This window comes from Lepidochelys kempii, chromosome 7 (assembly GCF_965140285.1).
Source record: "Lepidochelys kempii isolate rLepKem1 chromosome 7, rLepKem1.hap1, whole genome shotgun sequence".
NCBI classification, from domain to species: Eukaryota; Metazoa; Chordata; order Testudines; family Cheloniidae; genus Lepidochelys; species Lepidochelys kempii.
The window spans coordinates 38,068,571-38,095,157 of record NC_136386.1 but is presented as its reverse complement, the minus strand read 5'-3'; the positions used below and the strand labels follow the sequence as shown (position 1 = coordinate 38,095,157).

The following is a 26,587-nucleotide window of genomic DNA, read 5'->3' as shown; positions in this document are numbered from 1 at the left end:
CCTTCTTCTACCCATCAAGCAACCCTTCCTACAGCCCTATCAAGCTCTTTCTTCCCTTCCATACCAGTTTGAGCTTAGCCCCAGTACTCTGATATTGCTCACTTTTGTATGTTCCTCAGCTGTATCTAGGCCTCTGTCCCCTGAAAACAGAGTTCTGGAGTCTTACTGCGGCTGTGAGATTTTTCTTCTTTCTACTTCTGTAACTGTTGCCATTGTTTGAAGGTAAACAAATTATGCACAGTAAAAATGTCCTATCCTTGTTTTCATGATGCTAAAAGATCTTCACCTTTTTGTAGTGTGGTTAGGTGGTGAAAAGGTAAAATAAAGTTTCTTCACTAATGATAACATTTTTCCCTTCAGTTTCTCTGAGTCTGGAAGCTACAGTCACGCATTCCCACTTGTGAATTGACAGACACAGGAAAGTCAGCCTTTTCTACAAGGATGAAAACAAAGTGAGATGAGGAATGACAGCTCCCTGCTGTCCAGCGCCTGCCCCCTTCCAGCTAGACCAGGGGTGGGCAAACTATGGCCTGGGTGCCGCATCTGGCCCTTCAAATATTTTAATACAGCCCTCAAGCTCCTGCCAGGGAGTGGTGTCCGGGGCTTGCCCTGCTCCATGTATGACATGGCTCTGTGCAGCTCCCAGAAGCAGCAGCATGTTCCCTCTCCAGCTCCTATGCAGAGGGGTAGCCAGGGAGCTCTGCACTCTGCTCTGGCCCCAAGCGCTGCCCCCACAGCTCCCATTGGCTAGCAACTGTGGCCAATGGGAGCTGCAGGGGAGATGCCTGCAGATGGGGCAGTGCGCAGACCCGCCTGGGCATGCCTCTGCATAGGAGCTGGATGAGGGACATACCACTGCTTCCAGGACCTGCTTGAGGTAAGCACTGCCTGGAGCCTGCACCCCTGACCCTCTCCTGTACCCCAACTCCAGGCCCCAGCCCTGATCCCCGTCCCACCCTCCGAACCCCTCGGTCCCAGCCCAGAGCACCCACCCCAGAGCCCTCAACCCCCTCCACCCGTACCCCAACCTGGAGCCCCATCCCACACCTGAACTCCTCATTTCTGGCCCACCCCAGAGCCTGCACCCACAGCTGAAGCCCTCACCCTCTTCTGCTCCCCAACCCCTAATTTTGTGAGCATTCATGGCCTGTCATACAATTTCCATACCCAGATGTGGCCCTTGGGCCAAAAAGTTTGCCCACCCCTGATGTAGACAGATCCCTCAGCATGGCAGTGATAGCTCTGTACTCTGAGGGGGAAGTGAAAGTGAGCTGAAATGCTCCTCTGTCCTTTCAGAAAGTGAGGCTACATCTTCCCTGACCAAAAAAAAAAGTGTGTTTACACGTATTAGCTATCCCACAATAAACACATAGTGGAGACTAGGCACTTTTATATTACTGTGAAGTAAATTAGTCATCCCCAGGTGGGAGGGAGGGGATGGAAGTATAGTGCTGACCTCACCTAGCTACCACTAGAAGTGGTAACACTAGAAGTGGTTTGTCTCCACTTTGGATTTTACAGAGAAATAACTATCACACATTAGTTATTGCACTATAAAAATATACCTTTGTGCCAGCAAAGACAAGGTTATAAATAAAATGTAATGTAAGAGGTAATGTGCTTAAGAGTCTAAAAAGGGCCTAACTTACTATATTACACTATCTAAAATATTTGAGGTAAGGAACACAAAATCAATAGAACACTCCATATAGAAAAGTCTTATAAAATATAATAGTTTAATGGGCATTAAACCAAAATAGTTCCAGAAATGTTATTCCAAAACCCGACAGAATTTAGCAGATAATTATATCCTTTCTATAGCTTTTTTGAAACATCCTTTAAAATTCTATTGTCCATTCTCATTGTGTTGGTTTACTTTTAAATGATTTCTTCATAACCTATCACTGACCATGTTGAATACATTTATGGACAGTAAAATATTGAAGATAAAGACACTCCCATGTTTCAAAACAGATATTAGCTTTCCTGATAGAATAGTAAGAATAGCCAGAATTAAGAAGCAGCGGAGCCAGTGTCAGGCAACAGTTACGTAACAGCGTATTTGGAGCTCTGCTCATGTACACAGATTTAGAGTGGCCCCAGTTGTCTACCTCACTTTGGCTCCTTGGCACCACTCCAGCAGCAAAGAAGGTTCCGAATTTGGCTAGATCTCAGCAGCTGATGATTTAGCCTTTTGGGGAGTCCTTGGCTGGTGTAGAACCAGCATAAGTAGCTGCACCACCCACTCTTGGCCTGAGCATAAAGAGCATGTGAAAGACAGAAGAACCATGGCTGGAATGCTACTGAGCTCCAGCTACTGTCAGATGATGGATGACCAATATTCATGGTTTAGGGGCAGGTACCAGTATTCATGGTTTCGATCAGCCTTAAGGGTATTCTAAACTATGCTGGAGCTAGGGCCAGTATATCACCAGCTCAAGAAATAGGGAGCTAGCTCCTCTGTGACACCACAACACTGTGCCTAGTGGACACTGGGCTAGTATTTCGAAGAAACTACTATAGTAAATGAAAATTCAGTAAAGCTGACAGACTCAGGAGAATAGTGAATTTAAAACAACTGTCCAGCTAACAAACTATCAAATTAGGCCTATATAATAATGAGGACTTGACTTGATTTTATACTGATGGGAACTATTTTTTCTACACAACAGGTACAAGCTCTGGGTTGACACCTGTTCTGAAATGTTTGGGGGTTTGGATATCTGTGCTGTCAAAGCTGTACATGGCAAGGATGGAAAGGATTATATTTTTGAGGTAAGATATGCCATACTTGTCAATGTAAGCATTTCCTTGTTAAAAAACCTAAGTAAAACCACTTTACCTATGATTTAGGTATCCAGTTCAGGTTGTTTGCATTTGAGGATGTAGTGTATTTAACAATGTTTAAGTCATAATGCAAGACCCCATAACCAAGTTCGGGGAACAGCTTGCTGGAAAATGTAACCATATCATACAGCAATGTTTTCTAGTGTCTGAGGAAATGTACACACACTACAAACAAAACCAAATGGAGATGTCATATTTTCCCAACTCTTAAACTTTCCTTCCTAAATGGGCTCACCAATATTACTTTGGAGTAAGATTTGTGTACAGCACTATCCCAAGGGAACACCAACAAAAGTATATCTTTACATGGAAAGGCAAATTAAGAACGTTGTTTTCACTGTGTGCCTTTTTTTCAGCTTAAATTGCAATTTTCAGGTCTGATACCCCATGAACCATCATTGCTAGAAGACACTGCTGGGTTTTTCAAAATGATATAGGAGTTTCTAGACCTGATGGCTCTTGATCATTTGATTTACCCCCACCCTACCCCCCAAAAAAGCCATCACAGATTATTTATCTATGTAGTCCGTTGGAGGGAGTGGCTCCTCCCCCTCCTGGTCTGTGGGCAGCCAGTCCACCCCACTATGTCTCCGGGGGTCGCCTGATGTGGGGAATCAGTGGGGCAACGGGAGACATGAGCTCGGGCCTGTGATCAGGACCAAACAACAAACACAGTTACGGAGCCCCAGCTCCTGGTCGGGGCAGCAAAGAGTCTTGGGCTCAGGCCTGTACTCAAGCCGGGCAGCGAACAGCCAGTTAGCCCAGGCCCTTGATCGGGGCAGGGCAGTAGAGAGTCTAAAGGGCTCAGGCCTGCACTCAGGCTGAGGAGCAAACAGTCGGGCCTCCTAGCTCTGGCGGAGGGCTGACAAGCACTGGCTTCTTGCCTAAGAGAGGGGGAGACTGCCACCCACAGATTGGGGTGGCAGGCGGGAAGCAGGCCCACCCACTCCACTGCGTCCTGGCCTAGGGCCCTAGCAGCGGCAGAGTGGTCTGCCACTGGGTCAGCGGGGATCCTGACCGCAACACGTTGACTCGCTTGCTGTCAGCTTTGCAGCCAGACAGGGGTCGGCTACCCCTGGCCCACTTCCCAACTCCCCCTCAGGGTGTACCTGGCTTTAGAGGGTCGTCCTGGTTGTCAGGGAAGAAGGCCTCTGTCCGTGTTTGCAGCTCCTCCGTGCTAGGGTCTGTAAGTGGCCCTGGCAGTCCAGGCCAGTCCTCGGCTCCCTCGGGGTCTGCAGTGGCCTCCCAGCTCGGGAGCTCACAGGAGGCGTCAGGCTCCTCCGGCGGCTGCCTCCTCACGGAGTTCTCTGGCACGCCTTTTTACTTCCGGTCCCGTCCACTGACTTCTGGTGAGAGGGTTGAGTGTGGCATGGCTCCGCCCACCAGGGTTCAATGAGGGGCTCCTCCCACTCTGGGTCTGTGGGCGGCCAATCCACTCCACTACAATCTAACAACGCAGGATGCTTTCAGCATCTCAGGACAGTCTGCCCTGAGGATCCCAGTTCCATTTTACTCAAGCCCCCGCCCCGGTCAGGTTCTGATTTTGCAAAAACAAAAGCAAGGGTGGTTTTATCCAAGCTAACAAAGCTAACAAAGCTAACAAAGTACACTGGTATCCAGACAGAGGTTCTGGTTTTGTCCCCTCACGGATCATGGTATCCATTTCTAAGTAAAAGCAAAAGGTTTGGTCTTTTGTGTGCTGCTTGTGAGATTCCAAAAGAAGAAAATACATATAGCTGCTTAAAAATGCAATTAAAATTCATTTGTCATCACTGTCTACTGCTAAGCACCCACGACTCCCACTGACATCAGTAGTAGTTGAGGGTGCTCAGAAGCTCGCAGGATCAAACTCAGTGCTGTACTCTTCAAAAATTAGAGTTCATCAGTAGTAGCTCCCTCACATCTTGAAGAATGTAAACTGTAGAGCTCCTGTTTCCTCAGACAGTATGCTTGGCCACATCAAAACAACTCTGTACACATCCAGCAGGATGAAAGCCATTCCATTCTAACCCCCTATTTTCACTTCCTCGTATACTGCAACTCTCTCTGAAATATTCCCTGTTTAGTTGAAGTCTGCCATGCTTGTTTTCAGCAATGCAGTAATTTCAATTTTATTAAGTTTCTATAAAGCTGGTTAAGCTGGCCGATTGTAAGCTTGTGGAAGTACATTTTCCCTTTATAAAAAAAAATCTCCTTTTTGATCTTCTGCTAATTCAAAATAGAGGATAGTGCTTGAATTTACAGTTTACCATGGACTTAGAGCACAATCATGCAAGGTTCTGTGCAACACCTGCAAAATGGTAAGCACCTCCCACTGAAGTTAGCATGCACTCAGTACCTTTCTAGATGAGGACCAGTGCCTGTGACCGGTCTGAAAAATGTTTTCACTGATTAAAAAAAAGTTGTGACTGAAAATCTCATAAGAGACATGCACAGTACTTCATTTTTCTTCCTCCTTTTGAGCACATGCCCTGACCATCTGCACCAGAAATACTCCTGTTTTTCGAAAAAAATCTAATCAACAGTAGTGAGCCTACTTAAGGACCATTTAAAAATATCATATATAATAGACACTGCACTGAAATTACAGAACTGATAGAAGTATGGTAATTCTTTGCTACTCTACAGAGTCAGCTGAATTGTTTTGGAAATGGTGACATGTTCATCAGCATTGATTGTTAAAAGTTGTATTATCCATTCAGATGTAGAACTGCTCTAGAAGATCAGATTCATGATATATGTAAAATCTGTGATTTCCTATAAACTTGTAGTGATCGCTATTAAAAAGTCAACATTTACCGCACAGTTGTTCTGAGATACCACAAAGATTGCCTACTTTAGGATAGGGGGAAACCTGTGGTGTCTCAGACATGGTTTGATAACAGAGGGTAAATGCTGACTTTTTAAATGTCAAACTGTATAAACACACTTGCACCCAATACAATAAGATAATACAAATTCTGACTTAAAATAGTAGACCACTACACAATGCGCACACAATGTATAAAAAACATAGGTACACTTAAGTCAAATTCAGATGCAATGTTAGGACCCCTTCAACAAACACATCCTCTCAGACAGGAAGACTGGGTCCTTTGTAAATACACACTTTCTGTCTAGGCCAGGGGTTCTCAAACTGGGGGTTGGGACCCCTCAGGGGGTCATGAGCTGTCAGCCTCAAACCCAAACCACGTTTTTCCTCCAGCATTTAGAATGGTGTTAAATATATAAAAATGTGTTTTTAATGTATAAGGAAGGGGAGGTCGCACTCAGAGGCTTGCTATGCAGGGGTGAAAGTAAGTCAAGCAACTTACCAGTACGCTGGGGCCACCTCTGGCCCCCGGAAGGGGCGGGGCCTAGGGCGGAAGGGGCGGGGCTGAGGGGGTCAGAGCCAGCCCCAGCCCACCCTGTAAGGTAAGTGCCCCCCTCCTTCTCCACCCCCCCCGGGGTAGCAGCAGCAGCCCCCCGGAGCTCCAGCGCTATTTAAAGGGCCCGGGGCTCCCCTGCTTCTACTGCCCCGGTCCTTTAATTAGCCACCGGAGCCCTGGGGGAGCGGCGGGGCTCTAGCGGCTATTTAAAGGACCGGGGCGGCGGAGGCAGCTGGAGCCCTGGCCCTTTAAATAACCCCTGGAGCCCCCGCTACCCCAGAGCTCTGGGGGCTATTTAAGGGACTGCGGCTCCCCTGCTTCTACCGCACCGGCCCTTTAAATAGCCCCCAGAGCCCTGGAGTGGCAACGGCGGGGATCCGGAGGCTATTTAAAGGGCCGGGGCAGTAGAAGCAGGGGAGCCCCAGGCCCTTTAAATAGCCATCAGAGCCCTGCAGCCGCTACCCCAGGGCTCCAGCAGCGGGACTCTGGAGGCAATTTAAAGGGCCTGAGGCATACCGGCTTACTTTCACCTCTGTTGCTATGTGAAAGGGGTCAACAGTACAAAAGTTTGAGAACAACTGTTCTAGGGAGATACCCTCTGTATAATACAAGGTTCATGATTTGGGACATACGTAAGCAGAGACTCACAATATCAGGATATCTGTGGTACTAGGTGCATTACTTCTTGACTTTTATGCTGAAAGAAAACCAACTCTAAATTATTATTATAATTGTATGTCTTATGAAAATAACACTAGCTCTGGCCTCTGGAAGCTGATTACCGAATTTCATATTGCCCATCGCTTTTCATTTTATATGCTGTTATCATTAATCATATTCCCCTGGTAATTTAGCTGGTTTGTTTTGTGCTGTGGATGGTCATTTCAGATTTTCATGATTTAAAGCTCTGCTTCTTTTCAGTCCTCAAAATCTTTAAGCAATAGACAGTACCAGAATCAGATACAAACTGCTGACACCATGTTATGTCTCATGAACTTTATGTTCTAGCTGTACTTTTAAAGCACCTTTTCTAAAGAGATCCATTATTTATGATTTAGTCCAGTGAATGCTCACTGTATGCAAGTGTTATTTCTTTGATATTTTATCCAAGTCTAAAGAAGGCTCAGCTATTCTTCATTGTTCTGAAATAGTTTTCTCTTATACAGGTAGGTGGATTGAATGTGGTTCTCCTGTTGTTTGGCACATTTTCCATAACAAACAGCTAATTATTTGCATTTTAAAGCCTCCTAACTGGGCATGTAATATTATTAGCATACTTGTTTTGTACCAGTGATGTGAGTGATCATAAATAATATGGAAGTGTTTTTGAAATACACTGAATTCATAAGGACAGAAATATGTCATAAGTGCTAAGCACACTGAAGCAAATTTACAGACACTTAGCATTTTGGAGTAAGAAATAAGTCTTATTCTGAAAACGAAAAATCTACAGACCCTCATCTTCAAATATTAGCCTCTTTTAGAGTTTTTCCTCATGGGGTTTCATGTTTTGCTTTCACATGTTTATAAATGGTTTTCAATGTCTTTGGCTATCAACAATTACAGTTTAAAATACAGATTTCTAGATATATTAGGTTTCTGGGTTAGGTCAAACTTCTCACCAGCAGCACTTCCTTCTCTCCATGCAGACACAGGCACTCCTTTTTAACCAACCCCCCAGGAGGATTTTTCCCCTGGCTTGGAAGGTGCTGCTTCCTGAAACCAATACAATTATTATTCCTTAGCACTTACTGAGTAGAAAAGATTAACATTGGAGCAGCTTCTATTCCTTCCTCATATAACTGATCAAGAATGGCATCAATTAATGTTTTGGGACTGGCTGGCTAACAATAGTGGTATCTCCAGTTGTTCTCTGGCAGTGCTGACCTTGACTGCCACTGGTGTTGCAGGACTACAACACATCTGTCATGCTATACCCCAACTCCCACCCCCTTCTTCAGGGCTCCTCACAGAGAATATGGATTGTTTGTTTTGCGGCCCTTTGTAAGTGAAACACCCGCTCTTCCATCAGCTCAAAAATGCTATTCTCTGGGTTTGGCAGTCACTTCTGCCTCTCCCTCAGCATCTGTACAAACAACATTCCATTAGAAGCATTATTCCCTGTGGTTACGGAGATCTGTCCCCAGAATAAAAAATGCTGAATTTGTGTCCTGTCTTAGGAGCAGGCTCTATCTTTGGAAGAGGCTGATGTAACCACTAATTAAGAGTGGACAGCAAACCATTCCAGCTGTCTCTGGTGCCTAAATCAGTTAATCTCTGCAGCTGCACTGCTCTTGAAACTAAGGGGCAGCACTCATCTACTTTGCCATATCCTGACACACTTATTGGAGTGGTACTCTTCAAAAGCTGGCATGTATTCCTATATCTGTGACTCAGCATTACAGCTAGTAATATTTTGGGAAAAATTGATTTTTTTCCAGTGAAAAATATAAACATTTGGTCATGAAAATGTGGGGAGAAGTTTGGCAAAACTTCCACAAATCATCTTTACCCACAATTTTCTCAAATTAAAAAAAAATTGATGAAAAACTTACCTTTTTTGTTTTTGAGCAAGCTCTGTTGCAGCATCCATTTTTGAAGGATGTATATGTGCCCATTGTGTTCTGCATATATTCTCTGGAGAAAAAAGTTAGATCTAAAACTCTGAGACCAGAAATGACAGTAAGTTGAAACAATGTTCTATAGTTGGCGTGTGCAATAAATGTAGTTATGACCCCTTGAAACCAGAGCTGGTTGAAATGTGGGGTTTCCAGGTTGCAAGAAATGTCGATATTTCAGAATTTCTCGTAAACTGGAAATCCAAAAAAATGTTAGTTGCAGAAACACTGACACATAGTGTTTCCAAAACTAGCTGTGCTTCCCAAGACCAACAGCTACAGACTGTAATTGACATTTTTGTGAGGTTCACTGCCACTATTAGCAGTATCAATTTCAGTCAGCAGCTGCCAGGTTCTGCAGCTATGGGGCAGCCCGACAATGTGGACTGCTCTTGTACCAGAGGCGCAGGGCTTTCAGACTCTCAGACTTGCTGGTTACCTGCTCACCTGCATGGTGGGGCTGCTCTGGAGCTACAGACCTTCTGACTTCTTTGACAGGGTAACTGGTTTGATGGATAGAGGGAATGTGGTGGACTTCAGCAGGGCTTTTGACACAGTCCCACATGACATTCTGATAAATAAGCTGGAGAAATGTGGGCTTGGCAGAACTACCATTAATTGGATACATAATTGGTTAAACAACCGCAAACAAAGAATAACTATTAATAGAATGATGTCAGATTGGAGGGAGGTCTCAGTGGATTTCCACAGGGATCTGTTCTGGGTCTGGTGTTTAACATCTTTATTAATGACCTAGATGTAGGAATAGAGAGCATCTTGATCAAATTTGCAGATGACACAAAGCTGGGCAGGGGTTGCCAGCACTTTGGAGGATAGAGCTAAAATTCAGAGGGATCTTGATAAATTGGGAGAACTGGGCTATAAACAACGAAATGAAATTCAACAAAAGACAAATATAAGGTGCTACAGTTAAGGAAGATAAACCAAATGCAGAAATACAGAATGGGGGATAGCAGGCTTGGCAGCAGCACTGCTGAGAAGATTTGGGAGTAGTGGCGGATCACAACATCAACATGAGTCAGCAATGCAATGCTGTTACCAAAAAAAAAAAAAAAGGAAATGCAATTTTAGGTTGCATTAACAGAGGCATTGCATACAAGTCACAGGAGGTGATAGTACTGCTCTACTCAGCATTGATTAGGCTTCAGCTGGAGTACTGCGTCCCATTTTGGTCAGCAATGTATAGAAAGGATATAGAGAAACTGGAAAGGATCCAGAGGCAATTGACAAAGATGATCAAGAGATGAAATGCAAGCCATATGAGCAAAGACTGAAGGAACTGGGTATGTTTAGTTCAGAAAAGAGGAGATTAAGGGGGGACATGATAGCAGTCTTCAAATACTTGAAAGGCTGCCATAAAAAAGAGGGAGAAAAGTTGTTCTCTCTTGCCAAAGAGGGTAGGACAGGAGGCAAGGGGTACAAACTACAGCATAGCAGATTTAGATTAAATATCAGGGAAAACTTCCTAACTGTAAGAACAGTAGGACAATGGAACAGACTGCCTATGGAGGTTGTGGAAGCTCCTTCACTGGAGGTTTTCAAAAGGAGGCTGGATAGCCATCTATCTTAGATGGTTTAGACACCACAAATCCTGTATATTGGCAGGGGGTTAGACTAGATGACCCTTGTGGTCCTTTTTAACCCTATGATTCTAAGTCCATCAAAGGACCTCCTTGCTCCACGGCAGGGAAGCTAGAAGTCCTGAGAGTGCCAGTTCGAGTCACACAGCTGTGGACATGGGGCTCGCAGGGCTTTCAGCTTCTAGCTCAATGGCAGGGAACCTGGAAGCCCTGGCATGGTGGGGCTGTAACTGGAGCCAGGGACCCATGCAGTCCACATGATGGGGCTACCCTGGAGCTGTGGGCCTTAGAAGCCCAGACTCCCCAGCAGTTTGTCAGGCAACCAGATAAGTCCAATGAAAACTTGCCTGTGATTTGGTGAAAGTTCATCACACCCAACTTCCTTTCACAAGATATTTCAAGTTCAATAAACTGGCATTTTCTTACCAGCTCTACTTGAAACTCTGATTATGATCCCTACTATTCTCTTAGAGAGGGGGTCTTTATGAGCATTCTTTGCCTAACTGTTAAACGTTCTCTAGAATATTCCTACATTTTTTAAAAAAAAAAATTAGCTACATCTTTACTATGTTGTAGTCATTCCTTTTTGCTGCCACTGCTATTTCTGATGAATTCTAGTTGGCTTTTCCAGCAGAAAGGTATCATTCTGAATACCTGTGGCAACCCATGTCCTAGGGACAGAATAGTATTCTACAGACTGTTGTATTTAAAAAGTAGCTGGCTATGTGCTAGGGCAAAAGGAAGCCTTTGCAGATTTACTTTCATACTGCAAAGGACTGTGTCTGTAAAGTCAAAGTCCTGTTAGAGAGTAATAAAGCTAATTAAAGAATCAGCTAGAAGAATTGGTTGTCAGGTTTACCAGCAGGAAAGCCAAGTAATTATTCTGTGCCATTATCAGATCTGTTCATTTAGTTTCTGTTCTTTTCACCTCAGTTTGAATACTCAGCTGCCATCACCATTACACCAAAGACATGCTATAGAAATATGAACAAATTTTACGAATTCAACATTTAGCTTATAGAATCATAGAATATCAGGGTTGGAAGGGACCTCAGGAGGTCATCTAGTCCAACCCCCTGCTCAAAGCAGGACCAATTCCCAGTTAAATCATCCCAGCCAGGGCTTTGTCAAGCCTGACCTTAAAAACCTCTAAGGAAGGAGATTCTACCACCTCCCTAGGTAACGCATTCCAGTGTTTCACCACCCTCTTAGTGAAAAAGTTTTTCCTAATATCCAATCTAAACCTCCCCCACTGCAACTTGAGACCATTACTCCTCGTTCTGTCATCTGCTACCATTGAGAACAGTCTAGAGCCATCCTCTTTGGAACCCCCTTTCAGGTAGTTGAAAGCAGCTATCTATCAAATCCCCCCTCATTCTTCTCTTCTGCAGGCTAAACAATCCCAGCTCCCTCAGCCTCTCCTCATAACTCATGTGTTCCAGTCCCCTAATCATTTTTGTTGCCCTTCGCTGGACTCTCTCCAATTTATCCACATCCTTCTTGAAGTGTGGGGCCCAAAACTGGACACAGTACTCCAGATGAGGCCTCACCAATGTCGAATAGAGGGGAACGATCACGTCCCTCGATCTGCTCGCTATGCCCCTACTTATACATCCCAAAATGCCATTGGCCTTCTTGGCAACAAGGGCACACTGCTGACTCATATCCAGCTTCTCGTCCACTGTCACTCCTAGGTCCTTTTCTGCAGAACTGCTGCCTAGCCATTCGGTCCCTAGTCTGTAGCTGTGCATTGGGTTCTTCCGTCCTAAGTGCAGGACCCTGCACTTATCCTTATTGAACCTCATCAGATTCCTTTTGGCCCAATCTTCCAATTGGTCTAGGTCCTTCTGTATCCTATCCCTCCCCTCCAGCGTATCTACCACTCCTCCCAGTTTAGTATCATCCGCAAATTTGCTGAGAGTGCAATCCACACCATCCTCCAGATCATTTATGAAGATATTGAATAAAACCGGCCCCAGGACCGACCCTTGGGGCACTCCACTTGATACCGGCTGCCAACTAGACATGGAGCCATTGATCACTACCTGTTGAGCCCGACAATTTAGCCAGCTTTCTACCCACCTTATAGTGCATTCATCCAGCCCATACTTCCTTAACTTGCTGACAAGAATACTATGTCATGTATTATGTCATACTATGCTTTAACTGTCTCACAAGTTCATGCTAATAAAACATCAAATTAATGTCAATTTACAGGGTTCAACTTCTTTTCATACTTATTATGTAATTGATAGAATGACAAATGTAAAAAATATGCTTCCCTAGTTTTTACACACTGCTGCACAGCAGCAAGAGTTGATACTTTGGACACTGCTTTGCACTGCAGAGTACTAGTGAGTGCCGTCTCTCCACAATTCATTCTTGGAAAACCAAAACTGGAAGAAGCTACACAAGATGCACTTATAATGGTGGTACAAGACCCTGAATTAGATCAAATCCTTTACATTGGCCCCACAGAAGCATCCTTCTGATTTGTATTTAATACTGAATTGGTTTTGAGTTTTACTGATACCTACCCTATAATCAATCTACAGGACCTTCTTCCCTGCAGAAACCAGCTTCCTACCTGTAGATCTATAAACCACAGTCTTTGATAACATTTCAGATTTCATTCAGAATATTTTTGCAGCTTTAAGCAGGTAGGAATCTTAAAGCTTTTCTAAATGGGGAGTTAGTGCAGAATAGTTTGTGCACTTTAAATTCATGCTTTAGCTTATACCACACTAATTTCCCCATGTAGACATGCCCTTAAAAACAAATAAATTTATTAGTTTCACCATCTGTAAAATGGAGATGATACTGACCTCTTTCGTAAAGAGCTTCATCAAGTATTGATGAAAAGCAGTATATAAGATCCAGCTGTTGTTATATATAACTCACATTAGATCGAGGTTTTTATTTTACAAGTGTTATAACTTTTTAATTTCAAACAGATTTCTAAAGATGTTTTCCCAGGTGCCAATAAATTTATTTACAAGTTTAGTGAGTTTGCTCTTTGGAGCACAGACATGGAAAAAATACAGTATACTAATGCAGTGATGGATCATCAACCCTAAATGCATTATCTTTTACAGATTTCATACGAAAATGCTAGAGATTTCTTGCTCAGGTTGGCCCCTGGAGTGCAAGCCAACATAAAGGGAAGAAACTAAGGTCATGGTCCTATTGGCCCATGGAGGAAAGCAGGCTCCATAATTTTAAGGAACAATGAATCTTATATACTCAGGACCTGAGGGAGGGATGGTGCCCATAGGGAAATACAGCTCTGCACCATCCCAAGCACACTCCAGATTAAGGACACAATCTGGCCATAAAAAGATGGTCCCTAAATATAATACCAAATCCACTATTCCCTCATTCCTGTCAAGGTTATCATTGGATTGCATCTGTCTGAATAGTTTCAAATATGGATAATCAGGCAGCAAGATATTCTTACCTTCACTTAAAATATTTTTAAACAAATTTCATATTATCTACTTTTAGTAAATACCAGCACCAATAAAGTTTAGGATTGCTTACATTTTATCTAAAAGATAAACAATATTTAAGGTATTGTTTTTACAGTGTAGTTTGCCCCAGTTCACCATTTATATCCCAAGATGCAACAGAGTATGGCCAATGTGAATCAGTGTAACTGTGTGAAAATTAAAGAAATCTCTTTTAATCTAGGTTTCAGAGTAGCAGCCGTGTTAGTCTGTATTCACAAAAAGAAAAGGTGTACTTGTGGCACCTTAGAGACTAACAGGAGTACTTGTTAATCTCTAAGGTGCCACAGGTATTCCTTTTCTTTCAATCTAGTGTCTGTTATGCAGTTATGGTCAAAGAAATGGAGTAAGCAGGGCTGATACAACAGATTCTTTGGTTAGCTGGCTGGACTAATGGTTTCCTGGTAGCTCACCACTTTTCTAATTTCAAACACATTAACCAACCACAGTGCAATAGTTGGATTATTCCCCCTCTCTTTCCCATGTGGTTTCTTTGCCACACTATACATTCCAAAAGGCTGTATTCACCAGTGATGGGCTTCTTTTTTCATTAACTTCTTGTTGTATTTTTAGATAAAGATACAACAAACATATGTTATGTAGCAAAATAAATACAGTCACTGCAAACCATTATTAGCTAGTGAACTAGAAATTCACAGTGTCCAGTAACTACTTCACATGATTTATTGATATGGGTCTAATTACATCATATCATAAGTACTTACCTTATACCCCCAACTGGCTATACATCAGCTTTTGGGAAAGTTGTGGCAAATACTTGTGTAAAATATCCTAACTTGGAAAAAACAGCTAAGCAGCAGCTACTGGAAACACCATTCAGTGTAGACTATGTTCAGCCAATTTAGGCTTTTTTAAAAAAATGCAGTGCTTTTAATTGGCATTTCATTGGTAGAGCGCTAAGTCACTTGCTGTTGTACTGGAAAACTTTCAGCCTCGTTATATTTTTCTCCCATGGACACTGAGATTAAGCTCAATTATTTTTCTAACTTAGTTGATATTGCTCCAAACTCAGGACATAGTATTGGACAAAATAAGGCATAAAAATCTTAATATCAAAATGGAATGTAAGGAATACTGAATGGTACTCCTGTACATGGGACATCAGTTCTTCTTTCCATAACCCCATCTGATTCAGAAAATCTCACTGGGTAAGTCATTAAATAAAGAGGGCCACAAGCATAGGTGCTGACTCTGTGGGTGCTCCAGCCCTCAAGCACCCACGGGAAAAAAATTAGTGGGTGCTTAGCACCCACTGCCAGCCAGCTCCCCCTGTCCTCCCCTCCCATCCACTGGCAACCCCACCACTCAACTTCTCCCTCCCAGCACCTCCTGCCTGCTGAGGTCAGCTGTTCCACGGTGTGCAGGAGGAGCAGGGGGAGGAAGAGGCGCAGGTGAGGGGTTGGAAGAAGGGGTGGAGTAAGGGTTGAGCATTCCTGGGGCAAGGAGGAAGCCGGCACCTGTGGTCAGACGTTTAACATGGCCTGCAATTAACAGATCAAAAACAATCTATCAGTAATTTGCAGCCCTAAATTAGGTAGTTAGGCATCTAAATGTATGCACCTGTGCTGTATAACTGCACCCACAATTTTCTGTCAGAATTGCATTTCAGCAGCAAAATTCCAATTGCTGTATTGTTTGAGACCTGGCCAAAAATCAGGAGCATATTTTACACTTTATCAACTACCATGGACTGATATTAGTTGATACCATATTTTAGCTCAGTAAAAGAAACCAGATCCAGCTGTAAAACTTGTTTGCCCAGTTGATCAAGACTTTCCCTTATTCAGAAATCTCTGACACCATATTGCACACTAGTCTGTGCTATATGAAATTTTGGATTTTCAGGAGGCCAAGATTAATCTTTTAAAGGTAAATATGTCCCCTAGATGTACCTGAGAAACCACATCTGTCTGTGCGGATTCACGTTTCCCAGCCAAGTGTCAGCTAAATGTTCACTATAGGACTGGAAAATGGCCATTTCGAATTACAACTTTTCCAGCAGGTTTCTGGTGAAATAAGTTTCAGTTCCTTAAGCATCAGAGTTGTACCACAGTCAGTAAAGTATATTGAACAGTACATAGAGTAATTTAATTTTGGTTTTAAAAGTCCATTGAAGTTTGCCAGAGATTGTTCAAGAAACAGATCATCAGTTATCGTAAGCAGAAAAGTATTAGGATTGCATCTATTGGTGAGGGAATTAGTAATGAAATTGGGAGCTTTTTACCTCTATGTCTCTAGTTCTAATTCAGCATAGGTCAAAAATAACTGAAAGCCATTACCAGCAGAAGGGTAATTGGCGGCCTGTGTAAAATAGGTTAGTGATCTTGGTTCAGGTCCTAGTGAGCAAGTTCCAATCCCATCACAGATTATAGAGCCAGAAGGGCCGATAACACAGGCCATAGGACTTTTCTGAATTGATTCCTATTTGAACTAGAGCATAGAAACAAAAAGCATCTGATCTTGATTTAAAAGTTTCCAGTGATGGCGAATCCATCCTAAGTATATCATGGTTAACTATCACCTCAGTCCATGTGTCCTTTTATAGGTGTAGGTTATTAACATTATCACTCAAAATATTATACTTCCACTGGCTGACTTCCTTTTACATACTAGTTCATACTTTTGATATGTAACCTTGATGATAATAAACTAACTGATTAATAGAGTTGGACACATAACTCATTGTAATTTGTTGATGAATTTCCCCTCTTGGTTCACCAATTCTCTGCGAACTGCTTACAGTTTTCTCAAATGCACTTATCGTTTGTATTTATATCTTGAATAATTTCTACACAGATTTTTGGTTTATAGAACATGCATGAGTTTTTAAAATTTAAATTGCAGCTGTGGCCATTTTTTTTTGGTAGGATACAGAAATCAGATGCTCGGTTTCTGTTCCTGATTGTATAAACGTAACTCCTAGAATCTGGATTCCAATGCAGATAGTCAGGTCTGTGCACTCAAAATTCATTTAAATTCACTTTCTCTGGCTATTCTTTAGCATTTACTGTTTCTGTGAGCATTTCTGCCAGTAGACTCACCAGAGAATGACTAAACTTTTTCCTAGCAGGAACTAACTCTTAGTAGTGAGGCCATGTCTCTCCTGAATCACTACTCCTACTGATCTCCCAGTCATGCTTAGATTTCCAATCCTTCCTGAGGCTACTACTGTCATAACCTCTAGAAACAGCCACACACATACAAACAACCTAAGATTCTGTCAATGCCTCCATTCTTTTCAAAATCAGGCCACCTCCACCCTATCACACAAGCAATTCCCCTTACCTCCTACTCAGCCTAAATTACTATCCTCAAACTATTAGTTTACCCTAAAATCAATGATTCTTCTTATACTTAAAATCTCACCTTCACAGTTAAAATAACTCCCACATTCATAATCAGTACCTCTCACAATCAAAAAGTCCCCTTCCATACAAACCCAGTTCTGCTTACTCCCCAAGAACATTTGCACTAATTTCTCTCACCAACAGGCAATTCAAAACAACTTCCTTTCTCCATAGTCAGTCAATTTTCAGATCTCACTCTGTCACTGCTCTCCAGTCCAATTAATTTCCTGTTATCCCCACTGAACCTCATTTCTCCTCCCCCCCTTCTCTTTTAGTCAATTCCACCCCTTCTCCCACAATACACAAATTCCATCATTCTTTTTTCCTTCCCTATTCCATAAACAATTACTCCTTCATGCGCCCTAGGCCACCTCTTGCATACAGCCCCTTCCAAAGCCTAGCTCCATCTCTGCTTTCTTTCCTCCCATATCCACCTCAAGATTCCCACCATCTCCTTCTCCCACACCACCCTCACCCCACCCCCAAATGCAAGATCCACACTCCTGCCTCCCACCACTTCTTTATCTCCACCGCTCCTTTTTTCCATGGCCCAACTTGGCCTGGCTGTTCACATGATTCTCTTGTTGGCAGCTCTTGCTGCTCCTTCACTGAAAGCAGATTCTTTAATGGAGGAACATCCTTCAGCAATAGCAGCTCCAAGGTGACTTCCCTTCAGCAGCTGTGGATCCCTTTGCAGCTCCTGATGCTCACCATGGCAGAGGCTCCAACTGCCTACTGATCCCATTCCCACTTCATAAGGTGTTCTCAGAACAAGGAGAGCAAATACAACATTTCTGACTTGAGAAGGATAATGCTATGGAGGCCCTTGCTCATGCCTTCTCTACATATGGAACTCCAACCCACAATGCACCTACAGAGGTGCTTCTGCAGAGTGGGAAGAAGAAGTAGCAAGAACATCATGGAAGTGACATTTATTCCCCCTTTTTAACCAGCTCCAGCCTCATAGCCAAGATCTGAGTATTTAAGTCACCTCCACACACACAGGCAGAGGGGATTGTCTGGCCTAGTGATTCTACATACCACTTTCATTATACAACACAAGAGCTCTACACCTCACATGGACTTAGTGGTTCTAAACATTTATGAATTCATTGGTGGTGCTGCTGTTCCTGTGACTATTGCTATGCATTTATTCTCCTTCATATCTTAAAAAGTAGGTCACAGAGCTGTTAACTGTTCTTCAGAAGATTGTTATCATGTGCTAAGAGAAATACATCTTATGGAATCAGTTACTATAGTACATATGAGCAAAAGTTAAAATTGACAAGAGTTTTACGACCATTATTCACGATGAGTCCGCAGAACATGATTCTATTGACATCTGCAAAAGTAACACATTACACTTTATAAATTACAGATGTCTTTTTCTGTGAAACATTTTTTATGAAAACTCCAAAGCTTTAAATAGTAGCTCTATGAGGTAGTGAAGAAATACTTGGATCTGTGTTTAAATATTATTTTAAAAACCACTACATATTGCAAGCAGACTAGTTATAAACAGGATGCTTTGTGTGTGTTTAAACTTTGTCAAGCCCTCTATTGTGGAGGAATTGTCTGAATTTTTCTGTTAATCATTAAGTTTTTAAAGTTTTAGTAGAACATTATATAGAGCATCTTAATTCTTAAAGTACATTTGTACAGAACACCACTTGGCCCAGATAAGTCATATTAACTATTTTATTAGGAAGAAAAATATACTCTGTGTTCTCTACAGATACCTTCTGTGAAGGATTACTTGCTTCTTAGCTCGAGTGTGCCAGAATTACTCTCACACTTAAGGGTTTTTTTAAGCCTTGAAGGCAGCAGTAGTAAGGCAGAGCAGAAGCCAGAAGCCCTCCACTAAGTGCCACATGCCACCCAATGCAGGATATAAATGCTGTTCTCTGTACATTCCCTTCCAGTCAGTTCCCTGCAGGAGACAGCGCTTCTTCAATTTCCTGCCTTCCAGATTCTAGGAAAGCTTGCTGAGTGTCATTTGCCATCTCTTACTTTCCAGTCAGGTCCCATACAAATATTAAATTATTGGGGCTTTTGGCTCATGTGTGGGGGCTTACGCATCTGTTTGCCTCATCTCTTCAGTGCTCACTCTGGTACACCGGCATCCCTGATCTTGGTGGCTGTGTCCTTTTTCTGATGCTTTGATCCCTGTTCTCTCTTTTTGCCAGTTTGTTCTCAGCACACTGGTGTCAAGTTTGTTGGGATCGTCAGTGCATTACAGCTGTGCACTTCTCTTGACTCAGCACTTGTTTGGCTGTTCATTCAGCGCTTCCTTTGACACACCAGATCTATTTATTTTCCACTATTACTTTAAGTAAGGCATCTATTGAGAAATGCCTTTCAACAGCTTCAGTCCCACCTATGTGGCAGAACAATGTCCAAGACACAAGGCCATGTTTGCTATGTTGTCCGCTTTGAAGTCAGCCTCAATGTGCAACAGTGCCAACTATGCTTACAGATGTCACCTGAAACACGGAAGAAATGTGGAGAGTTTGTCCAAACCTTCTTTGAGGGCACAGCATGGAAGCTCCTGTAATTCTAGCCAGAGGCCAGCCAGGAGTGCTTCAAAGGGCAAACTCTTGAAGCTACAGATGGCCAAGGGTGCTGAATGCCAGGACTCAGAGCTATTATTGTCTGAGTGGATGCAGATCTACCTCTTCCCCATCAAGCCCAGCAGGGCATCTTCACTAATGAAGCATCCTGGACAGTTAACAGTGAAACTGATGGCTCCATAGATTTTCAGTGCCTCAATTTGTTCACTTTATTTTCAGTGCCTCAATTTGTTTGGCACTTTAAGTCAGTGATACTGATATCCAGCTCACTGCCTGAAGCTAAACCACTGTACAAGATATTGGGGCATTAGGAAAATGTCTAGCAGTTCCACAGTGGTACCTTTGTTGACGCCGCAACTCCTGACAGCTCTGTATACTGATCTCCCAATTTTGCATTGATGCTCTTGGTGTGAAATATGGGATGGGAATTGCAGACCTCTACTAAATGGTCAATTGCTCTATGAGGCTGTCACAAAATCAACCGTACCAGCTTTGCGGCAATCCTCTCATCCTGTATTGGTGGAGTTAGGGTGTTTCAGAACAGTCAGCACTTTTTGTGTTGAGGTCATTGCTCACACCAGGCCCTCAACATCAGCACTCCCAGCATCTCCTGAGGAGAACAACAGTGTCTTCAGGGAGTATGATGATGTGTCTTTCAGGACTCTTTCTTACAGTCACATGTTCTCCGATTCGGCATCAGTAGTACCTCTTGACTCATGTGACTTTTGTAGGAGGTAGAATCCCTTTCTGAGGTACACAGAGTCTGGATGGAAGTGACCATGTAGTCATTTACACGCATCCAGTAGACTAACACCCACCCAGATGCAGATAGTGATAACTTTGCACCAGTAAAAAAATAGGGTTCAATATATTTAAATTGTTAGAAAAATGTTTGTACAATATTGTACATGATTAAACTTGTATTTCAAGCTATAAAACAAAGTAATGTTGACTAAGATTAAATCTTATTTTGAATTTAAAAAAACTTAAATGTTCAGTGGAGGCTTTGGTGCTCGGGTTCATTTATGAAAATGTTCATGATGATGTGAAAAGTTGAGTTAGGATTTGATAGTGGTTCAGAAAGAGCCACTATGCTCCATTGTGTAAAAAAAAATTTTTTTTACAAAATGTCACTGGACAAGAATGTAAATGAGAGACACAAGGTAGGTGAGGTAATAGCTTTTATTGGACCAACTTCTGTTGGTGAAAGAGACAAGCTTTTGAACTACACCAAGCTAGAGATTGTGGTGGATGTGATGTTTGTTAAGGATTTCACAGTATTTTTTTTCCTGAAGCAATCAACGTAATCACCAAGTGTATGGTTTTCTCCTTGGGTTGCAGGGGTGGGGGGGCGGCGTAGGATGTTCAGTCAGATGATTCTTTTTTCTTATGACTATCTGTGGGGACTTGGTAGTTGTGGGTGATGTCATCTTTGTTGTGAAAGAATTCTTTGAGGCAGAGTCAGCAAAAGAATTCTTCTAGTATGTTAGTATGGTATCTGGTTCTGTGGTGGGAAAATTCAGACCCTTGGAGAGTATAGCTAATTCAGCTCCCATTAGGGGTAGTCTTGATAAGTTGATGATGTGGTGGAGATGTGTAGTGTCTCCAACACACTTTTCAAGGTCCAGGGGGCCTGCACAAGCCTATCACAACATGTGGTGTACTTCATCCAGTTATCAAATGCCCCAACAACCATTATGTTGGTGAAACCAGATAGGCAATCACTACACTCTCAAATGTACTCATGCAGAAAAGCGATAAAAGACAAAGACACCCTCTTAACCTGGGAGTGCACACTTTTCACAAAATGATCGCTCCATATATGACCTGTCAATCTTCATCCTCAAAGGAAACCTGCACAACACCTTCAGAAGACTAGTCTGGTGCCTGAAAGCCTAAATTCATAACTTTGCTAGATACTAAAAATCACAGACTAAGGGCTCATCTTCACTTAAAACACTGCAGCGGTGCACACTACCTACACCAACGGGAGAGCTTCTCGCATCTGTATAGGTAACCCACCTCCCTCAGGGTATGTCTACATTACGAAATTAGGTCAATTTTATAGAAGTTGATTTTTAGAAATCGATTTTATTCATTCGATTGCGTATGTCCGCACTAAGCACATTAAGTCGGCGGCGTGCACATTAAGTCGGCGGAGTGCGTCCTCACTACTGTGGTTAGCATCGACTTACCACCTCTCAGGCCTGGTCTACACTACGGGGTTAGGTCGAATTTAGCCACGTTAGGTTGATTTTAAAATGACTGCATCCACACAACCAACCCCGTTCCGTTGACTTAAAGGGCTCTTAAAATCGACTTCTGTCCTCCTCCCCGGTGAGGGGAGTAGTGCTAAAATCGACCTTGCTGGGTTGAATTTGGGGTAGTGTGGATGCACTATTGTCGGTATTGTCCTCCAGGAGCTATCCCAGAGTGCTCCCTTGTGACCGCTCTCGACAGCACTTTGAATTCCGATGCACTAACCAGATACCCAGGAAAAGCCCCGGGAACTTTTGAATTTCATTCCTGTTTGGTCAGCGTGGCAGACTCAACAGCACAGGTGACTATGCAGTCCCCCCAGAATCGCAAACGAGCTTCAGCATGGACCGAAAGGGAGACACTGGATCTGATTGCTGTATAGGGAGAAGCATCTGTGCAGGCAGAATTCCAGTCAAAAAGAAGAAATGCAAATATATTTGCCAAAATCTCACAGGGCATGGTGGAGAGAGGCTACAACAGGGACACACAGCAGTGCCGCGTGAAAGTTAAGGAGCTGAGGCAAGCCTACCAAAAGACAAAGGAGGCAAATGGTCGCTCCGGGTCAGAGCCCCATACATGCCGCATCTATGATTAGCTGCATGTCATACTAGGAGGGGATCCTACCACTACCCCACCACTGTCTGTGGACACCTGCAAGGGGGGAGTCTCACACAACAGGGAGGAGGATTTTGTGGATGAGGAAGAGGAGGAGAATGCGCAGCAGGCAAGCGGTCAGGGCCGGCTCCAGGCACCAGCGAAGGAAGTAGGTGCCTGGGGCAGCCAATAGAAAGGGGCGGCATTCCATCCATCATCGGGGCGGCACGTCTGGGTCTTCAGCGGCAATTTGGTGGGCCCTGCAGTCCCTCTCTTCCTCTTCAGTGGCACTTCAGCGGCAACTTAACCAGGCTTGGTTTTCTTTTTTTTTTCCCCCTTCGCCTCTTGGGGCAGCAAAAAAGCTGGAGCTGGCCCTGCAAGCGGTGAATCCGTTCTCCCCTGCAGCCAGGACCTTTTCATCACCCTGGAGCCAATACCCTCTGAAGGTGGGATCCCCAACACTGAAGCTGGAGAAGGCACTGCTGCTGAGTGCACATTTGTAACTACAGTACAGGGTTTAAAAGAAATAGTGTTTAATGTTTGATTTTCCCTGAAGAATTGGGATACATTCATGGCCAGTACAGCTACTGGAAAAGTCTGTTCGCATGTCTGGGGATGGAGCGGGAATCTTCCAGGGACATCTCCATGAACCTCTCCTGGAGGTACTCTGAAAGTATTCTGGAATCATTGCAGCACAAAGCATGGCAGTGAATGGTCCTGGGTTTTGGTCGCAGTCAAGCAACATTCAGTCTATATCTTTCTGTGTTAGCCTCAGGAGAGTGATATCATTCATGGTCACCTGGTTGAAATAGGGGAATTTTTGTAAGGGAACAGTAAAAGGACCCTGTTCATGCCGGGCTGTTTGCGCTTGGCTAAAAGGGATCATCCCGGAGAATAGCCACGTGGTGGGGTGGGGGGAGGTGTGTGCTGCACATCCAGCCGAAAACCGCAGCCCCTCCTTTTAAATGTGAAACCCAACCCATTGCTTGCTATGGGAAAGGAGGGCGCTGCAGTTTGAAAACATCCCACATGTTATGCATAAGAAGCCAACCCTGCATACCCTTTGCCTTACTATGGCTGCATGGAAACCGAATTCTGTTGCCCAGCCGTGTGTGATGTGTCACCATACTGACAGGCGCTCAAGGCAAAATGTGACCTTGTACCTAAAGCACAGGTGCTGTCTGCTGTGCATTGCTTGAGTCACTGCGAAAGAGTCTCCCTTTTGTTCTCAGAAATGTTTCATCTTAAATTGTACTCTCCCTTTTTATCTCCCCCAGGTGCAAATGTTTCTAGGCTCCCCCTATCATCTCTGGTCCTGAGGTTATCACAGATTAGAAGTCCAAAAAAACACACTTGCCATGACATGTTTTCCGAGCTCATGCAGTCCTCCCGCACTGATAGGGCACAGCTGAATGCATAGAGGCATTCAATGTTAGAGGCTAGGAAAGCATTAAGTGAGTGTGAAGCGCAGAGGCAGGAGGCAATGCTAAGGGTAATGGGGGAGCAAACAGACATGATGAAGTGTCTGGTGCAGCTGCAGGAAAGCCAACAAGAGCACAGACCCCCCGCTGCATCCATTGTACAACCACCTGACCTCTTCCCCAAGTTCCATAGCCTCCTCACCCAGACGCCCAAGAACGCAGTGGGGGAGGCTCCAGGCACCCAGCCACTACACTCCAGAGGATGGCCCAAGCAACAGAAGGCTGTCATTCAAACAGTTTGATTTGTAGTGTGGCTACAATAAACAATGTGGCCTTTTCCTTCCCTCCTCCCCCACCCCACCCAGGCTATCTTGTCAGTTATCTCCCTTTTTTTTAATTAATAAAGAATGAATGCATGGTTTCAAAACAATAGTTACTTTATTTCAAAGTGGGGAGGGTGGTTGGCTTACAGGGAATTAAAATCAACAAAGGGGGCGGGTTTGCAGGAAGGAGAAACACAACTGTCACACCAAAGCCTGGCCAGTCATGAAACTGCTTTTCAAAGCCTCTCTGATGCGCAGCACGCCTTCCTGTGCTCTTCTAATTGCCCTGGTGTCTGGCGGCTCAAAATCAGATGCCAGGCGATTTGCCTCAACCTCCCACCCCGCCATAAACATCTCCCCCTTACTCTCACAGATATTATGGAGCACACAGCAAGCAGCAATAACAATGGAAATGTTGGTTGCGCTGAGGTCTAACCTAGTCAGTAAACAGCGCCATCGAGCTTTTAAACGTCCAAAGACACATTCTACCACCATTCTTCACTTGCTTAGCCAATAGTTGAACTGCTCCTTACTACTGTACAGGCTCCCCGTGTATGGCTTCGTGAGCCAAGGGAGCAAGGGGTAGGCAGGGTCCCCAAGGATAACTATTGGCATTTCAACATCCCCAACAGTAATTTTCTGGTCTGGGAAGTAAGTCCATTCTCGCAGCTGCTTGAACAGCCTGGAGTTCCTAAGGATGCGAGCGTCATGCACCTTTCCCGGCCATCCCACGTTGGTGTCGGTGAAACGTCCCTTGTGATCCAACAGTGCCTGCAGCACCATTGAGAAGTACCCCTTGCGGTTTACGTAGTGGTTGGCAAGGTGCTCCAGTGCCAAGACAGGAATATGCGTTCCGTCTATTGCCCCACCCCAGTTAGGGAAGCCCATTGCAGCAAAGCCATCCACTATGACTTGCACGTTTCCCAGAGTCACTACCCTTGACAACAGAACATCAGTGATTGCATCACAGAACCCCCCACGGTAGATTTGCCCACTCCAAATTTATTCCCGACTGACTGGTAGCAGTCAGGCGTAGCAAGTTTCCATAGGGCTATCGCCACTCGCTTCTCAACTGTCAGGGCAGCTCTCTGTTGCGGTTCAGTGATGAGACAGAACACAGCTTTTTGCAAGCAAGCAGGCTGGTCAGCGGAGATGGGCTGTTTTGCCCCCCCTGCCTTTCACCTTCTCCTTTTATTATATTTCTCCCCCTAAGCATTACACACTGCTACACAAAGGAATGTATGACGTTGATTCATATGCTTAGTTACCATCCTCTATCTACTACAATCCTGGTTCTCAGGCCTTGAGCCCAGGCTAAAGAAACCTCCCACAGTTGCTGTCCAAACAATCAAGTTCTCAGGGTTTATATTTAGCCCTTGTCCTTGGATAGAGCAATGTGTGCATTGCTCCTAGGAAACAGTCAGGGTGTGCCCCGCCTGCTTCCAGGTGGAATAGCTAGACATTAACCCTTCAGCTCTCATCTTGGTATTCCTGTGCTTCAGGGCGGGGGAAAGCAACTCACAGAATTGCAGGAAAGTGGCCTTTTGCATGTGAAAGTTTCACAGCCACTGTGAATCATCCCAGATATGCGGTCCCACCAGTCTGTGCTTGTTTTCTGGGCCCAGAATCGGCATTCCACTGTATCAACCAGCCCCACTGCCACCATGATGTCCCAGTTGCCACAGCCTGTGCTTTCAGAAACGTCTGTGTCCATGTCCTCATCAAAATCATCCTCGTGCTGGCATCTCTTAGCCCAGTTCTGCATATACTCCAGGATAATGCGCGAGGTGTTTACAATGCTCACAACAGTGGCGGTGAGCTGAGCAGGCTCCATGCTTGTCGTGGTATGGCATCTGCAGGACAGCAGAATTGCAACGGAAAGGGTGGATGACAACGGATGCCATGAGAATAGATATTTATACAGAACGACGAGAGGACCTGCGAGGTGGATTCATGGCACCAGGAGAGCAGAGTTGCAGTGGAAGCTGTGGATGACGACAACATGGAGAAATTTGCTATTGAGACTGAGCTCATTTACAAGAGCAGGAGAGCAGAGTTGCCACGGAAGCGGTGGATGACGACGATTAGCAGTCGTACTGCACTGTCTGCTGA

General features: G+C 44.0%; 1 protein-coding gene across 7 annotated transcripts in view; it reads left to right on the top strand.

Moving 5' to 3' along the window:
* The window catches only part of SYN2 (synapsin II), a 434,891-nt gene that overhangs the window by 370,396 nt on the left and 37,908 nt on the right, over positions 1-26,587 (top strand). For all 7 annotated transcript variants that reach the window (XM_073352278.2, XM_073352279.2, XM_073352281.2 and 4 more), the window contains one exon: positions 2,673-2,775. In XM_073352278.2, the coding sequence (XP_073208379.1) occupies positions 2,673-2,775 (103 nt within the window). The remainder of the gene's footprint in view (positions 1-2,672; positions 2,776-26,587) is intronic.